This window comes from Bos mutus, chromosome 3 (assembly GCF_027580195.1).
Source record: "Bos mutus isolate GX-2022 chromosome 3, NWIPB_WYAK_1.1, whole genome shotgun sequence".
Lineage (NCBI taxonomy): Eukaryota > Metazoa > Chordata > Mammalia > Artiodactyla > Bovidae > Bos > Bos mutus.
In genome coordinates this window covers 40,929,820-40,948,661 of record NC_091619.1, presented here as the reverse complement: position 1 = coordinate 40,948,661, position 18,842 = coordinate 40,929,820, and the positions used below count along the sequence as shown (strand labels likewise).

Sequence of the window (18,842 nt, the reverse complement as noted above, 5' to 3'; positions counted from 1 at the left end):
GGACGTGTACGAACTCGAGTTTGGGGTTAACAGAGGATTGAGATGGTCGGGGAATCAGTCAATGCCTTAACCGAATCTCAATTTCAACACGATCTCGTAGGCACTCCTTTCAAAAAGAACTCTTTTTAAATACATTTAACATTCTTTCGGAAGGTATTTGCCTCCTGCGTGACAGTACAGAAAGGTCAGGCGCTGTCTGGGGGCGCAGGGCTGGGTGGATTACTAGGATTTGGGTACTCATAGAGTTCACCCAGCAAAACCATCATCATTTGCCCTTCCTATCATTTGCGTTTCCTGCAGACTGGATTCTTAAGCACTGCTACCGAACAAACCGGGATTTGATGCTAATACATAGGGCAATGGCTAAAGGGCAGGCGCAGGATGCCAGCACATCTGAGAACAGCAGTGATAGGTAGTCGGAGTGGACGTGAGCGGGCTCTCAACCTTCCGGCCAGCCCAATTCGTGGGTTGCCACCTCAGGATTTTCTTCCTGAGTACAGGTGGCGGGACTTGACTCCAAGTCGGCCCTTGAGACCACCTACAGGATGCCACCTCTCTTTGGCTTCTGTAAAACTCGCAACTCCGCCCTCGTCGTAAGCCCCGCCCCACCGCGCAAGTCCCGCCCTCGGCCCCTCCTTCCCCCTTTCCCGTCCCAGGACGCGTTGCGCGGCCCGGGCCGGAAGTCGCCCGGTTCCCGGGTGTCTGTCTGAGTCTGTGTCTGGAAGCGGCGCGCGGCCCGGGACAGGCAGTGGGAATCACATCTGAAGCGTCACCTGTATCACTACCATCTCCCACGGAGCCACTACTAGAGGGGAGTAGACCCGGCCTTTCGCCGGGCAGAGAAGATGTTGCCTCTGTCCATCAAGGACGATGAATACAAACCACCCAAGTTCAATCTGTTCCGCAAGATCTCAGGCTGGTTTAGGTGCGGGGAACTGTGTTTGCGGGAAGTAGGTGACCGGCACAAGGGGAGAAGGCCCAAATCTAAAGATGGCCCGAGGTCCAGGGAGGGAGCGTCTGGGACACACTCGTTCGTGTGAGGAAAGGAACGTGTGGACTGGGAGGGTCTTGAAAGGGTACCCAGCGTCCGGGTCTGGCACTCCTTTGACTTTCCCCGTTCATCCCCACTTGTATCACGCCTAGGTCTATCCTGTCGGACAAGACGTCTCGGAACCTGTTTTTCTTCCTGTGCCTGAACCTCTCTTTCGCTTTTGTTGAACTACTCTACGGCATCTGGAGCAACTGGTAACCAAAGGGGAAAAGGGTTGGGGCGGAAGCAGGGGGTGGGGGAGACGAAGCTCTGTTTGCTTAGTGCCACGTAGCTCTTCACCGGAGGCTCAGGTTTTGCCTTTGCCACCACCTATGCCACTCAGTTGCTTTTTCATATCCACACCAGTCTGGCACGGTTACATTTCTTAAGAGCCGAGGCCATCACGTGCAGCAGTTAAGATTTAGGTCCCCGCCTCTTTCGCCAAGCACCCCCACCCCCGACTCCTTCAAACCAGGGTGACAAGTCCCCTCCTCATTTTGACAGATGGAGAGAGTCTTTTGTTTTTGCACACCTGAGCTTTGCCCACTTTCTTGGAATTGGGAGAAATCTTTTTCTTCCCGTTCTGTGGGGGTAGTGGTATTAGGAATTGACCATTAAAATTGTGGGAGAGAATACCTGACATCTTATACTTAATTTAATACTAGTTCTTGAAACGAGGGAGAGGTTTATAAAGGAGATATCTGGAGAAACATGCTTCATTCTCTTTACTTTTATGCTGAAACTCTCAAGGTTTTCTTTTGGTCTTGACTGTGCTTAAAGATCCCACATAGTTTTCTAAAAGCTTTTCATCTCTTGAGTTGGTGGTTTTTGGTGTCACCTTTGATTCTTTTTGTTTTTGTTTTTAACTGCTTTGGGAAGAGGTCTATCCAGTGTAACTCTGTGGAAATGCACTAATGTTATCCAGGTGTTTGCAGTTGAATGCTTAAGGTCTAGTAAAATTGTTGGGCTAAGGAAAAGATCATCTCACTTCTAGGTGTATTGATTCTTCTTTAAATATCATACTTGTCTTATAATAGCCAACATTTCAAAATTTTATATAAAATTTCAGTTTTTTCTTGGATTCCTTGAAATAGATCTTGGACCCCAAATTTAAGAACCTATGCCATCTATGCTTAATTTTCTATTAATTTAATAAACTAAGTCTCTTATCCTTTAAGGTCCATTTTCAGAGAGAATTGGTGTTTTTGGTCTTTATTGAGATTGAACAATGACATTAGGTGATACCACCAGTTTTTGTGACATGTATACTTTTATATGAAACAGTAGACTTTTAAATTCAAATGTCAATTTAATTTTATCAGAACTACTCAGCAGATTATTCCAGTTACTGGTTTAGTCACCACTCAAATGTAAAAGGCATATTGAAACATAATAAAATCTCAATGTATGTAATAACCCTTTTTAATCATTTGGGGATCAGATATATGTGTCCTGTAATATTAATACCCTTTGATATGTTGTACATGTTAAAAGCATTGTATCGTCTTAGTTTGTATTGAAATAACCGTACTTTATTATAAATATGTAATATTACATATATGATATAATAAATATGTTCTATTACATATAAATATGCAATATTTATGTTTTACATTTTCCTCTTCCTAAGTTATGCCATATTGTGGCGTATGTGCTGGCTATTGTCAAGGGTCTATCTTGGTTTGCCTGTGTACAGTTTTGCTATAGTTATGTTATATTACAGTACATTTCACTGTGGCCTTCCATTGCATAAATTACTAAGTGAGATGTCTTATTCAAGTGATTCATATTTGAAGTACCTAAACCACCTGTCTATGGAAAGTTAGGTATATAGTAATTCTTTTGATCTGTAGAGATCTGTTGAGGAAATCACTGGGACCATTGTTTTCTAGGCGATTAGTCAGTATTCATCAGGATATAAAGAAAACATCAATGGTGCATGGCTTGTTCTGCCTTTAGGTGGCTTGTTCTTTTGACTTTAAGCCTCTTCTCAGTTTACTCCCTTCTTTGTGTTGTATCTTTGCAATCTAGCTCTGAACTACTGTCTGTCATGCCTAGATTAATTAGAGGGTATGCATTACTATGTTAACCTCCACGCCCACAATCATTTATTTTTATCACTTGACTGGGAGTACAAATGTGTTTCTGTTGAAGCCTTAGTGGACCTAGAAGTTGCTTGGGCCTTTTCATAATCTGACTTTTTGTCTTATTTAGACACCACAAATTTGGAGCCCCTTTGTAGACTGATTAGCAGTTTCTTTACATGACTAAATTATCTCTGTTCCTGAAGGTTCAATTAGATTTTAAGTTCCTTGAGTAAATTCCTTACCAAAACTTGTTTTCTGTTTTTGTCATAGTCATTTCTGTGTTCCTTTGTGTTCTGTAAAAGTAGTTTCAAGATGTTATGAGATGTCAAAAGTTTTTTCCATTATGGAATTAAAAGATAGATAAAACACACTTTCTCTTCATGAATAAAGGTTCATAGAAACATTTGACTTCATTGGAATGAATGTTAAATAGTTTTGGTTCTGATTCAGCACCTTCATTTTAAATAAGAACTTAATTTTAGTTGATTTGTATTTTTGATAATGAGACTGTGTCATCAGTGGAGAACAGCTAAGCTCTTTGTATATTTTCCCTTATTAAATATCTAGTACTTTTTACCTTTGCACTAGAATGTAAATGTTATTAAAGTGGAATCTTTTCTATCTTATTCAGGCACCTTACTACATGGCACATAATATGTTTAATACATGTTTGCTGAATGAAAGAACAAAGGGATAATGAATATATGGATTTAGTCTACCAATACTAACCCTGGTAACTATGCTGTTTGGGGCAGGGTTGCGGGGAAGAACATTAAGCCCCTTCTTTCTCTGTTATTTGTAGCAAAATGGTAGGAATACCATATGTATCTTTTCTTCTATGGTTCTTTTCTTTCTAGCATTTTATTTTCATTTACTTATTTACTGTTGAGTAATCTTGAGGTAGTATAGTATATATAACAATGTGGTTTTGTACTATCTAGGATTAAATTCTTTCTTCAGTTTTAGGAAAACCCCAAATTAGTGACTGCCTGAGGAAAATAAAATTTTATTTCCAAAATGGCTATTACAGTTCCAGCCATCCCTAGCAGCAGAATATCCAGAATGCAGACAAAAAGAGATAAAAAGTATGTACAGTGTCTTTTAAGGAGACTTTTTTGGACACTGGCACACAACACTCTTCACCAGTATTTCAGTGGCTAAACCTTTATCGCATTGTTCATGTCTAGTTGCAAATGTCATCTTTTTTCCAATCAACCAGGTATTCTGAAAGTCATGACTTTTTTTACCAATGATGAAAGGAAATATGTAGGCTCAGAAAGTGGGAACTCTTCTACAGGTGGAATAGTATAAAAGGCCCAAGGAGTTTTCTACTTTCCAGAGTAGTAGAAGAGCTTAGAAGCATCAGTTACCCAAGTATTTTCTACTATACAGTGATTTTTTTCCCCTAGTATCTTAATATAGTTTGCCTTTTTTTGTTGTTGTTTTAATGCTCTTCTATTTTATGTTTACCTCACTGTTTGAATTTTTAATTTTCAATGATATTTTCTACCAAAGCTGTTAACAACCATTTTCCTCTTAGGCATAGAGGAAACTCATCTAACTCTAAAGATAAATGTCTTTGTATTAGCAAAGTAATTACTTGTTTAAGAAATGTTTTAGGCCCTACTAATCACTGTTTCTGTCCTACTTCTGTGTAATAGGTCACAGCATATGTTTGTAAAGTAATTCCTTGGTAAAATGCTTGCACTAGTAACATTTTTTCTATGGCATTAAAGATTTTAAATATCTTGAATTTTTATCGACTTTTACCTTCTGAAAAGACATTACTTACCAGGTTACAGTGATGACTTCTTTTGCTTTTCTGTCTTTTTTTTTTTAAACTTTAAAAACATAGATTCCTCTTCCATTTTGCTGAGAATTCTACCTTACAGGAAGGGGTTATATGGAATGTAGTGGAGTTGTGGGTTTTTTGCCATAACTCTCATTAGTTTAACAACTTACACAAATATCAGGATTCTAAGGATTTTCTGTTTTCTTGCTAATTAATTGATAGTAAATAGTTTCCCCCTTTCCATCTCATGGAACTCAAGTTGATGATTCCCTGTGTTCAATTTCAAGTTAATCTCTAACAGCCACTATAAATATGCTGTTAGCTTAGTTACCTATAGACCTTTAAATTTTTTATTATGGAAAATGTATGTAAAAGAGAGTTCAGTGGACCTCATGTCTCTGTCACCCACCTTTAATGTTTATTAACATGTGGCCTGTTTTGTTTCATCTGTTGTATCTGTCACCATTGAATTGTTTTAATGTGGATACCAGCTACAGTATGATTTCTTACATATCAATAACTACTTCAATTGGGTCTAAAAGATAAGAGTCCCCATTTTTACTATAATCCAATTGCTATTCTTGGACTTCCTGGTAGTTCAGCTGGTAAAGAATCCACCTGCCATGTAGAAGACCCCGGTTCGATTCCTGGGTTGGAAGATCCGCTGGAGAAATAGGTTACCCACTCCAGTATTCTTGGACTTCCCTAGTGGCTCAGATGGTAAAGAATCCAGCTGCATTGCGGGAGACCCGGATTCAATCTCTGGGTAGGGAAGATTCCCTGGAGAAGGGAATGGCTACCTACTCCAGTATTCTGGCCTGGAGAATTCATGGACAGAGGAGCCTGGTGGGCTACAGTCCATGGGTTCACAAAGACTTGGACACACTGAGCAACTTTCACTTCACTTCAATGCTATTCTTACCTATAAAAATACATAATTTATTAATATCAAATGTCTAGTGAGTGAGTGTTCATATGTCCCTTATTGTCTCAAATTCTGTTTGAAGTTGGTTTTACAAATCAGAATTTAAACAAGATCTATGGTATTTGACGGAGAAGGCAATGGCACCCCACTCCAGTACTCTTGCCTGGAAAATCCCATGGACGGAGGAGCCTGATGGGCTGCAGTCCATGAGGTCGCTAAGAGTTGGACACGACTGAGCGACTTCACTTTCACTTTTCACTTTCATGCATTGGAGAAGGACATGGCAACCCACTCCAGTGTTCTTGCCTGGAGAATCCCAGGGATGGGGGAGCCTGGTGGGCTGCGGTCTATGGGGTTGCACAGAGTTGAACACAACTAAAGCGACTTAGCAGCAGCAGCAGCAGCAGCAGCATGGTATTTGATTGATATGTCTCTTAAGTCTCAGTTTATCGGTTCTTTCTTTCTTTGTCTTTTCCTTCAATAAGCCTTAGATAAAATCCCTTTCATAAGTCTCTTTGGCCAGATGTTCTGTTCACATTTGTTATATTTTGCTTTAGTGATCATGTTTCCATTTTTATATCTTAAGAAGTTTTCTTTATTAAAATACCTGTAGAACGTGGTCACTTAAACAAAGTTTAAAAATACACTTTAATATTTAGTGTTTAAAGACCAGAGCCAAAAACAAGTATGCTGCTTTTAGCAACCAGTTTTTTAAATCAAGTTACATTTTGTGTGTAAATCATATAGCCTTAAGAATTCTCTATGCTACCTTTATTTTCTAAGGATTTTGTGCCAGGTAGTTTAAGTGATAATTCATAATCAGAAACATTTGCTGATTGAAGATAAGCAGTAAAATTGACATTCCTCATGAACACTGGTTTAATATATGATAAGTGAGCAGAGAGCTAGAAGCAGACTATTTCACATGAGTTTGCCTACATAGATGCAACTAAGTAATTCTCACGATTGGGGTTCACGCTCTCATAATCACAATGCTTTAAGAGAACATCATGTTCTGCCACCTCAAAAGAGGGAGTATTTTTTTCAGGTAGAATCATATTTTATGAAATGTTGGGAAAAAAACCATTTTAATGACAAATTTATTTAAAATTTAAATAAAATTATATCATTTTGATGAGTATTAAAACTGCCACACTACATTTAATTGTTGGAAAGGAATCTGATTCCTCTATCAGAGGAATCTAAAGGAATCTGTATTCCTCCTTTATACAGAAGAGGTTTATCATTTTTTTCCCACTATTGAGGCAGTCTTTGGTGTCTATTGACACCAAATATAAATAAATCTGTTATAAAAGAGATGGTGTATATTAATTTTCTAGGGCAGCTGTAACAAAGTACCACAGGCTGGGTGACTTAAACAACAAAAATTTGTTGTCTTATAGTTCTGGAGCCTAAAAGTCAGAGACTAAGGTATTGTCAGGATTGGTTCCTTCTGAGGTCGATGAGGTCGGTTGCTTTGCTGGCAGTCTTTTGTGTTCCTTGGCTTGTCTAAGCATCACCTGATCTCTGCCTTATCTCTACTTGGCCGTCTCCCTGTGTACATGTCTGTCTGCAGATGTCCCATTTTATAAGCAGAGCAGACATATTGGATTTGGGCCCACCTGACTGACTTAATCTCTACAAATTATGTCTGCAGTGACCCTATTTCCAAATAAAGTCACATTCTGAGTTACTGGAGATGTAAAACTTCAACTTAGAAATTTGGGGGAGAATACAGTTCAACCCATAACAAGATTTTAGTGTTTGTGTATATATATATATATGTGTGTAGATCAATAAATCAGTGAATTTTAAAGTTTATATTTATTTAGCATAAATACCTTGCCTTCTTCTATAACTAATTTACAGTTATTTAGAATAAAAGTCATATATACAATAAAACCCTCCAATTAAGAAATAAAAACATTTAAAACTATATACAGAGAGGAAAAATAAACCTGTTAAATATGAGAAGTGAAGTAAAGTCGCTCAGTCGTGTCTGACTCTTTGCAACCCCATGGACTGTGTAGCCCACCAGGCTCCTCCCATGGGATTTTCCAGGCAAGAGTACTGGAGTAGTTGCCATTTCCTTCTCCAGAGGATCTTCCCCACCCAGGGATAGAACCTGGGTCTCCCGCATTGTAGGCAGATGCTTTACTGTCTGAGCCACCAGGGAAGTTAAATATGTAGACTACTGTTGTTACTGAAACTGACTTTTGAATTTAGTTATAAAATCTCATGAAATCAAGGCAGAGTGGGTAAAAATTCTCATTGTCAACTGTATTGTTTTATCAGAATAGAGAGAGTTTTTTGAAACCAAATTTAAAAAATAACTTACTATATCATATCAGAACATAGAAAGCAAAATCATAAACAATCTTTATTGATTTTGTAACACATTACAAAGATTTTCTTCAAATGGGTCTTCGTGCCTCAAAATTTAAATTATTATTTTTAGTGTTAAGGGTCAAGTGTGTAGTTTCAAGTGATCTGTTCAAGGAAAAATCTTAAAATAACTATAAATCTGAGAGGCTTACTTGATTGGCAAGAACCTTACTTTGTCCTCCTCAGGTATTGATTTTCTCATTCAGCCTTTTCATTTGTTCACTCATTCTTGTTCTGCTTTGAGTTGGGTTTCAGGTAAGTATAGACAGTACTTAAAACTATTTTATGCATCTCTGTATATTTGAATAAAATATACAAGGTTCATGATAAAATTTAAGACATTTTTCAAAATGATTTTTGAGGAACTTGTAAATTTTTGTTCTTTTCTGTGTGGGTGAGTAATATGCTTTACTTCAGTTTCTAAGTTTATAATTATCCTAAATTACAAGGAAATTTAAAAACTGCTTTTTCTACTTCAGTGAAGGTTTTTGACTTTTAGTTTGTAGCAGTTACAACTGAAGAAAGCTCTGACATATATCCAAATATTAAGAGCTATGGATCATGCTGGGAATACTAGATATTAATACTAATATTAATAGTAATAGAAATAATGGGAATATCGATGTGGGTTTAGTGTGACAGGCACTGTAATATGTTGCATAACTATAATTCAGTTATAACAATTATAACACTTTTTACTGTTACCTGTTTAAATGGTGCTAAATTGAGGTCAAAAGTAGTTAAGCAAGTTGACAGTCACAGAACTAGTAAATGGTAGAGCTGGAATTTGAACCCAGATACTTTGACTTCGACTTCAAAAGTAGTACTCTTAACCATTCTGATACTTCTTATTTTTAAAGATTGAACTGCTGATGCGCTTGCTTTCAGAATGTTTCTGTTGATCTATCTTAAAGTTCCCTGATGATGCTCAGCTCTGTCCAGTCTGTGGTTAAGCCAGTTGGAAGAATTCTTCATCTCTGACACCTTATTTTTTGTTAAATTTTTTTTTTGGTACTTCCCATTTTGCTGAAATTTCTTACTGATTCATGAATTTTTTCCCCCCACCTTTCCCATAGATCCTTTATTACTTATAGTTCTGATAGTTCCTATATCTGGGTCAATATTTTTGTCTGGTTCTGTTAACTGCATTATCTCTTTACTAGTTATTTTTCATCCTGTTATTTGTGTTTCTTGAGATTTTTGATCAAAGGCTGGATGTTACGAGTAAAGAACAGTAGATATTGAAGTAATAGTATCTATTACTAGGAATAGGTATGTGTCCTCTGCCAGTCTATTAGTTGGTTAGGCCTTTCACTTCCAGTATTCTTGTATGCGTGTGTCACAGAAGCTCTGTCTTTGTGCTCATGGTGCCCTTCACCTGCCAAGCTGTAGATGATTATCGATCCTTACTCTGTGTGAGGTTTGGGGTGAGGGCAGAGGGGCATTCATTATCTTGACAAAGCCTCAGTCTTAGGCAGGCCCTTTGAGCCTGGGCCTTGAGGGTGTGCTTTTCATTTGATTGTTTTTACATTTTTACTCTTCCCTTCATGACAGTGAAAGTCTGTCACATATATGAGGATAGTCTTGGGTAAAAGTGAGTTTCTTGCTAGCAGAACATGTGCTTTGTGTTGGTACACAGTCCTCTGCCCAAAAGGATTTCCTGCCCTACCCTCCTCTTTCAGTGTCTTTCTTAAAAGCGTGTATAGTATGAATCTTTAACATCACAAATAATATGTGACTTCATGTATCTTATAAGAACTTAATAATAATGCAGTTCCATTTCATTCTGTCTTTTGTGCTTTAACTGTCATACATTTCACTTTTATGTAAACCCCACAATATAGTGTTCTTTTCGCTTTATACCTGAGGTTAATAAAAAACCTTTCCTCTTGACAGCAGATAGTAAATATTTTAGGCTTTAAGGGTCATAAAATCTCTGTCACAGTTTCTCGATTCTACTGTTATAGCACAGAAATAGCCATAGACGATATATAAACAAATGAGCATAACTGTGTTTCAGCAAAACTTTATTTACAAAAATAGATGGTGGTCCAGATTTAGCCCGTGGCCTATAGCTTGCTGACCTTGCCTTAGATTGTCGGATATCTTTTTAAAAAATAGCTTTATTGAAATACAATTCAAATACCTAAAATTCTCGGATTTATGTTGTATGGTGAATGGCTTTTAATGTATTTATAGAGTTGTAAAATCATCACAACAATCCATTTTGGAACACTTGTATTATTCCAGAAGGAAGCTTTAAAGCCCTAGCTATCACCCTCCAATTCCCTTGTCCCCTGATCTGTCCCAATTTTAGGTGATCACTAATCTACTTTCTGTCTCTATATATTTGCCTGTTCTGAACATTTCATATAAATGGAATAATTTACGTATAATCCTTTGTGATGGTTTATTTCATTAGCATAATGGCTTCCAGGGTAGTCCATGTTCTGCATGTATCAGTATTTCATTTATTTTTATTGCCAAATAATATTTCAGCAATATGAAAGAATTCAGTTTCTCCATCAACACTTGTAGTTATTGGACTTCTTTTTCTTAATTTATTTACTTTTAATTGAAGGATAATTACAATATTGTGTTGATTTCTGCCATCCAGCCACATCAATCAGCCATAGGTATACAAGGACTTTTTTATTCTGGTCATCATAGTGGATGTGAAGTTGTTACTTATCATCATTTTGATTTGGGTTTAATGATGTTGAGTAACTTTTGTAGTGCTGATGGCCATTTGCATGTCTTCTTTGGAGAAATGTCTATTCAGATCCTTTATTCATTTTTAAAAAATGGATATTTTCTGCCTTTGAAGAGTTTTAAGAATTCTTCATATATTCTGGATACAAGCCTTTTGTCAGATATATGATTGGCAGATATTTTCTCCCACTTGTACATTGTCATTTCTTGATATTGTCCTTTGAAGCATGAAAGTTTTAAAATTTCAGTGATGTTCAGTCTGTGTTCCTCTTTTTTTCTTTTATCACTTATGCTTCTGATGTCATATTTAAGAAACCATTGCCTAACCTGACGTTGTGAATGCTTTAGCTCAGCGTTCCCCAACCACTGGACTTGTTCTGGGCCATGGGCTGTCAGAAACCAGGCTCAGAGCAGGAGATGAGTGGGTCCCTGTGCTCCTCTTCGCTCGCATTACTGCCTGAATCTTCTGCCCCATTGTTCTCATTACCACCTAAACCATGCCTACCCCTTTCCCATCTGTGGAAAAGTTGTCTTTGTGAAACCAGTCCCTGGTGCCAAAAAGGTTGAGACTGCTAGTTTAGCTTTTATGTTTAGGTCTTTGATCCATTTTAGGTTAATTATTGTGTATAATATGAAGAAAGGGTCAAAAATAATTTTTTTTGCATGTGGACATCCAGTTGTTTCAGCATCATTTGTTGGACACTCTAAATTCTATTCCATTGATCTGTGTGTTTATTCTTATCCTAGTACCATATTGTTTTTATTACTGTAGCTTTATAATAAGTTTTGAAATTGGGAAGTGTGAGTTCTCCAACTTTGCTTTTCTTTTTTCAGTATTGTTTTGGCTGTTCTAGATTTCCTGCTTTTGCATATGAATTTTAAGATCAACTTGTCAGTTTCTCCAAAGAGGTCAGCTGGGATTTTAATAGAGAATAAATTGAATCTGTGGATCAATTGGGGAAGTATTGACATATTAACAGTATTGTCTTATCCATAAACATGGATATCTTTCCATTTATTTAGGTCTTCTTTATTTTTTTAAAACAATATTTACAGTTTCCAGAGTGTAGCTTTTGCACTTTTTTTTTTTTGATAAATTTATTCTTTAGTATTTTTTGATGCTATTATAAATGGAAAATTTTTAAATTGCATTTTGTGCATCACTAATGCATAAAATGTAATTCATTTTTGTATATTGATCTTGTAGCCTTCAACCTTGCCAAATTGATTTATTAGTTCTAATAGTTTTTTAAATTGTCCTTAAGATTTTGCATATATAAGATCATGCCACTTGCAAATAGAGATAGTTTTTACTCCTTCCCTTCCAGTCTAGGTGCTTTTTATTTCATTTCCTGCCTTGTTATACTCTCTAGTACAATGTTAAATAGAAGTGGTGAGGGGACATTTTTATCTTGTACCTAATCTGAGAGGAAAGCATTCACTCTTTGGGGCTTCCTGGATGGTTCAGTGGTAAAGAGTCTGCCTGCAATGCAAGAGACACAGGAGACGTGGATTTGATCCCTGGGTCAGGAAGATCCCCTGGAGGCAGAAATGGCAACCCACCCCCTGAAAAAATCCCACGGACAGAGGAGCCTCACAGGTTACAGTCCAAAGGGTTGCATATAGTTAAACACGACTGAGCACACACTCACACATTCAGTCTTTGGCCATTATAATGATGCTGATCTTAGCTGTGGGTTTTTTGTAGATGCTATTTATCAGTTCAGGAAGTTCCCTCTACTGCAAGTTTGTTGAATGTTTTCATCATAAAAATGTTGGGTTTTGTCAAATACTTTCCTACCTCTATTAAGATGATAGTGTGGTTTTTGTTTCTCATTCCATCGTCATGATGTATTTTATTGATTGATTTTCATGTAGTTAACCAACCTTGCATTGTTGGGGTTGTGGGTTGTGGGTTGTGGTCTGTACTCTCTTTTTTTTTTTTTTGGTGAATTTGATTTGCTAGTGTTTTGTCGAAGATTCTTGTGTGTGTGTGTTTGCAAAAACTACTGGTCTCTAGTTTCCTGTGATGTCTTTGTCTGATTTGGGGATCAGAGTAATACTTAAACAATAATAAATTGGGAAGTGTTCCTTCATCTTCTAGGAATTGATATTTATTGTTCTGTAAATGTTTAGTAGGATTTACCAGTGAAGCCATCTGGGCCTAGGCTTCTTTTGTTGTTGAAAGTTTTAAAAGCATTAATGTATTCTGCTTACTTTCTATAAATCTGTTTAGACTTCTTTTTGACTCAATTTTGCTAGATTGTTTAGGAGTTTGTATATAAGTTACCTGATTTGTTGGCTTATATTTAGTTGTTCATAGTAATTTCTTATAATCTTTATTTTCCCTAAAGTCAGTAGTAGTGTGTCACTTTCATTGCTGATTTTGGTAATAATGAGCCCTTTCTCTTTATTCTTGGTCACTTTAGTTAAAGGTTGTGAATTTTACTATTATTTTCAAAGAACCAACTTTATTGTTTTATCCTCCTTTTTTCTGTTTTAAAGGTACCTTTTCTGTTTTAAAGTTACTTTTAAAAGTATCTTTTAAAGGTACTAAAAGTTAGAAAAATTATATTTAATATTTCCCCACGTGTTTATCATTTTCAGTGATCTTTATCATACAAATCTAAGTTTCCATGTGGTATCATATTTGTACTTAAATTAACTTTTTATTGTAGTTCAGACCTGCTAGCAGTGAATTCTCTTAGTTTCGGTTGTCTGAAAAGTCTGTTTTGCTTTCATTTTTGAAAGATGTTTTACACAATATAGAATTTTAGTTGACACATTTTTTGTTTTTCAATACTTTAAAGATATTCCTTCATTGCATTCTGCCTTGAGTAGTTTCTGATGCAAAATATGCTATTAATCTTTAGCTTTGCTTTTATGTTTCCAGTTTTTCTTTCTTTTTTTTTTTTACTGTTTTCAGAATTTTCTCTTTCTGTTTGGTATTCAGCAATTTGTGAGTTATGTAGGGTTTGGCCTTCCTAGGATCTCATTAAGCTTCTTGGATATGGAATTTGTTTTTTTTTTGTTGTTGTTGTTGTTGGTTTGTTTGTTTTTTCCATTAATTTTGGAAAACTCTAATCATTTTCTCTTTAAATATTTTTTTTTCTACCATATTCTTCCCCCTCCATAACTGAGAATCCAAATACATGTCTGTCTGATGCTTTGACAGATTTTGAATTTTCTGTTCTTGATTTTCCATTCCTTTTCTTGTGTTTTACTCTGGATAATGTAGTTTGATCTCACTGATTCTTTCTCTCTGTGTCCTGTCTGCTCAGAAGTCCATGTATATTATTTTTAATCTTCAATATTATGATATTAAAATTTTTTTTTAATCATTTCCATTTGATTATTTTCTAGTTTCTATCTCTGATCATAAATTTTCCCCAGCTTTGTAACACATCCTTTAACATATTAATCACATTTTATAGTTCCTATTATAATCTCTGGGACTTTTCAGATTCTGCTTCTTTTGACTGTTTTAGCTTTTGACAGTAGGTCTTATTACTTTTTCCCCCTTGATCTTGTTAATATGCCTTATAAATATTTATTGAGTGCTGTATGTTATGTGTAAAAGAACAGTAGAGACTGAGGTTAGTAGTATTTATGACCAGAGGTGTGCACATCTTTTTTTTTTCTTTTTTTGGTCAGGCCATTAGTGTGGGAGTTTTGTACCTATCTAGTCAATAGTTGAACTGGGCTATTGTGTTTTGGTATTATTAGTTACCATTCTCAGGTTTCAGCAAGCCCTGCATACCTGCGCCATAAGGGAGGAGTCTCTCTGCTCTTTCTTGGCTCTCAGAGGTAGATTGCTGTTGTCTTTTGCTTTAGGCAAGGCTTTGGTTGGAGAAGTGCTGGTGCTGCTGCTAAGTCACTTCAGTCGTGTCCGACTCTGTGCGACCCCATAGACGGAGAAGTGGGGGGATGGGCATTTGGTTCTCCTTTTGCAGCCTCAGTATTGGGCAGGCCCTTAACCCCTGAGTGTAGGAGTGAGTGTTGTTAATGTTCTGCCCCATTTCTCATCCCTCTTGCCAGAGTTGTATCAAAAAAAGAAGAAAGGGCCTTGCTCCTCTTCTAACAGCAGACCTTTGCTTTGTATCAGTGTAAGGTCTTGAGCCCAAGCTGGCTTCCCCAGTTACAAATAGCTGTTTTTTCTGTTTCTCTTTCCAGTCGACCTTTGCTAGTCACCAGAGGGTGAGCATATTCCTACCTTTCTTTCAGTAGCAGCTGGGCTCTTCCTTGGGTAGGAGGGTGTGAGGGTGTCTTCTTAAACACTTAAAAATTATCTTAGATATTTTTCAATATATCATATTTCAGTGTTGTCCTTTTATAAGATTAGTTCCTGATAAGCAGAGGCTGAATCTTAGATTTTTAGAGGATGACTGCTATTTGATTATTATTGTAATATGCCAATGTGTTTGTTCTTTTCCAGCTTAGGTTTGATTTCCGACTCTTTTCACATGTTTTTCGATAGCACTGCCATTTTGGCTGGATTGGCAGCGTCTGTTATTTCAAAATGGAGAGATAATGATGCTTTCTCTTATGGGTAAGACCTTTTTAAAAACATTTTTATTGAAGTATAAGAAATACAGAAAATAATACATAAATCTCAAGCTCACTTAATTTTCACAGTTGAACACACTTATGTAACTTGAATCCTTGAAACCACCCCCCGTGTCTCCTTCTAGTTTCTTTAACACTCACCTTCTACTTTCCTGATTTGATGGGTTAGTTTTGCCTGTTTTTGGACAATATATAATTAGAATCTATAATATGTAAATTTTTTTTGCATCTAAGTTCTTTTGCATCTTGATTTTACCAGAGAATTTCAGGTGAGATTGTTACTAGATAGGGGAATTTCCCAGCTCTTAACCTTTTTTTTTGTTTGAGAGAAGAGGAGGAAAAAGAAAAAGTTTCAGAATATGAATGTGATCATGTTTCTTTATTTTTCATTTTTGGTTGATATTTTGTTTTTGTTTATGTATTGTCTTCAGCTCTGCCTTTATGTAGAATATTTCTCTTACTTTTGCTGAATTCAGACGATTAATCAAATATTAGGAAAGTGTTTTTATGCTGAAGGGACTTGCTCTGAACATCTGGTCTCACTTCTGAGCCTTAGTAACCTTAGAGTCAGAGCTTTCTTTAGGCCACCTCTGATTGGGAGGAACAGTGGGGTTTCCATTATTTGATTTACTCTGCCTGAATGTTTTCTTTCTTTCTTTTTTTTGAGCCCAGAGTATTTTACAATGTAGTTACATTTATGCATTGGCAGCACTCACGCTTTGTCTCTCTTCCACCTGCTTCCTTGTCCCTACTTCCCTCTCACCTGCTTGTTTGTTCAGTTGCCCTAGGTCTTTCCCCCTCTCTTTTTTGAGTGCTGTCTCACATTCTCACCTTTCTTTGCTGTCTTTCCTGTTTTCATTCCATCTCTCATTCTTGTCCCCATCCTCCTACTCATTTTTCTCCCCTTTGTTTCTCCTAAATTCCCTTTTCTCCTTTTCTATTCTTTCTTTCTAGTTACCTGGGTCTGTGTTCAGGTTTTTTCTCTTCCTCTCCCTTCTACTCTCATTCTTTGTCCTTCCCTCCCATCTTTTCTCTTATTTTTTCCTTTCTTCTGTTCTGTCCCTCTGTACTATTCCACTGTACCCCTCAGGTTCTTTCTTTCTCTCCCATCCCTTAACCTCTTCAGCTGTAGTTTTTTTTTTGTTTTTCAGGCTCTCTTTCCTTCTTTCACAGGTTCCTCTTCCCTGAGAACTCCCTTTCTTGTGCAGTTTCTCTCGTTCTGTCCCTCTCCCATTCACATCCACCTTCTTACATGAACTGTCTCTTGTATCTCTTCTACTCGTAGTCCTCCACTGCTTCCTCTTTCTTTCTAGCTTTTTTGTTCTTGAGTAAGCACATACTGCTTGCATGAGCTTTTGTTCTCTTCAGATGTTTATTGAGGATCCACTATGATTTGAATACTGTGTTACTTCTAATGATATCAAAATGAATAAGGTATGACTTCTGCCTCAGAGGAACTTGTAGTCTGATGGGGAAACAGTTCTGTAAAAATACTGTAATAACTATACATTGTGTGACAAGTGCTAAAAGAGAGATATGTGAAATTCTGTGACAGAACTTTCTGATCTGGGGTATAACCCAGGTGATGTGGTTCCTTATAAAGTTAAAAAAAGTGAGACAAAAAACAAGTTATATTGTTTTTATAGTATAGAGCAAGAGGTCCTGTTTACAAATCCAAACAGCTTGAAAACTCAGAAAAGAACCTATTCCATGTCACTATATAATCAAAGATTCTTAAGTATATTTTAAATTACTAAAGAAAGGTTGTGTGTGAAATTATAATTTTGTGTTGGAAAATTAGTAATTCATACATATTTTATATAAAAAATCAAATTAGAATGTCTTATTAAGCAGCATTTCTGGATAGACAGTAACTAAAAATTCTTAATTCTTAGGGTATCCTGTTTTCTATTTAGAATGCATAATCTCCTGGTATAAGATGGTTTTTAGAAATGGCTTTGAATACCTTCAGTACCATCACAGGTTTTACTAATTCAACTTTTACTAAAATATATGAGAGTAATATTCTTGCCACCTTTTAATTTGTTTATCCTGTCTTCTTCCTCTTTGCTCTTTTTTTCTTTTGAGAAGGGCAAAATTAGGGAATAAAAGCTGCTGTAACATTTGAAACTGTTAGTAATCGCTATAGTAGTAGGTAGCAGCAGTAGAAATATACTGCTGTTTTGCCAGTATATCAAAATGTCACTGAACAGGCTAAGCCAGTGATGAATCCCCAAATTTCCAATTCAATATGATCACAGTAGCAGACTGAGTGTAATAGAAGAAACAATAGGAGGAATCTCAGAGGCAGCAAAAGCTTTTCAGTATTTTTTTGTGTGATGTCACCATTGTGTCTTGTCACACTCCTAATTTTGAAATAGTAAAGCCAGAATAAAGGTAATACACATCTGATGGATAGGTGGATGCATATGTACATGCTAATATACATATGTACATATACTTGTGTATTTTTTGCTTTGGCTAAGGAATACAAGTGCGATCATTCTTAAATAGGTAATAGTACATTAATGGATCATACATTTCAATTCCCAGACAGTCTGTTCAAGTAAACACAGTCATTTGTAAAAGCAAGTGTGTCTGGACTTTACAAGTTTTTCATTTTAATCCGGCAATCAAGTTTAGCAAATATATTAAACCTAATTAAATCACTTTAGCCCAACTATTTATCAGAATTTATGGAACACCTACTAAGCATTAGGGACAAAGAGATACCTGAAAACTGATCTTGCCTTTAATCTTGAAATCTAGTGGAACTCAAGGACAAAAGGCTTTCAATCATGGATTAGCTATGATATTAGAAGAGTGGGTTAAAAGAAAGTGCTTTTTTACTTTGGAGGAGTAACCCTGCTGATACAGATAAATTCCTAAGTGTGGATTGTGGAAAGCAGGCAGTAGATTCTTTGAATTTAATAATAAAAAAAAGTATATGCTTTGACAAATAATATATTAATTCACTTATATGTATTAGAAGGTAGACATATGCTTTATATACTACTTTGAAATGTGCTTTACAGGGCAAACTCTGGCATAACGGTATGGAATATATTTTAAAGAGTTTGTTCTATTTACTTTAAAAATATTTTTGCAGTAAAAATTGTGTTATCTAGAAATTAACATAGAAAGCTTGAAAAAAATCATATTTTTGATGCTCCTATTACATTGTTTAAGGACCAGAGTGATTAACTGCTGTTAGCACCCTTTGAATAATGTCTGAACATGTTAAACTGCCAAGTTAAAGTTGTTTCTAATAACTTTAACTAAGCCAAATATAGCTCATGAAAAAATAAAATCTTTCCCCAATGCTTCACACAGGTAGGAAGCAGA

General features: G+C 36.3%; 1 protein-coding gene across 1 annotated transcript in view; it reads left to right on the top strand.

Annotated features, from left to right (window-relative positions):
* The first annotated feature begins 663 nt into the window (after nucleotides 1–663).
* SLC30A7 (solute carrier family 30 member 7) overlaps nucleotides 664–18,842 on the top strand; it is a 99,611-nt gene continuing 81,432 nt past the window's right edge. The window contains exons 1-3 of the mRNA XM_005906282.2: nucleotides 664–925; nucleotides 1,144–1,245; nucleotides 15,367–15,480. Of these exons, the coding sequence (XP_005906344.1) occupies nucleotides 846–925; nucleotides 1,144–1,245; nucleotides 15,367–15,480 (296 nt within the window). The 5' untranslated portion in view covers nucleotides 664–845. The remainder of the gene's footprint in view (nucleotides 926–1,143; nucleotides 1,246–15,366; nucleotides 15,481–18,842) is intronic.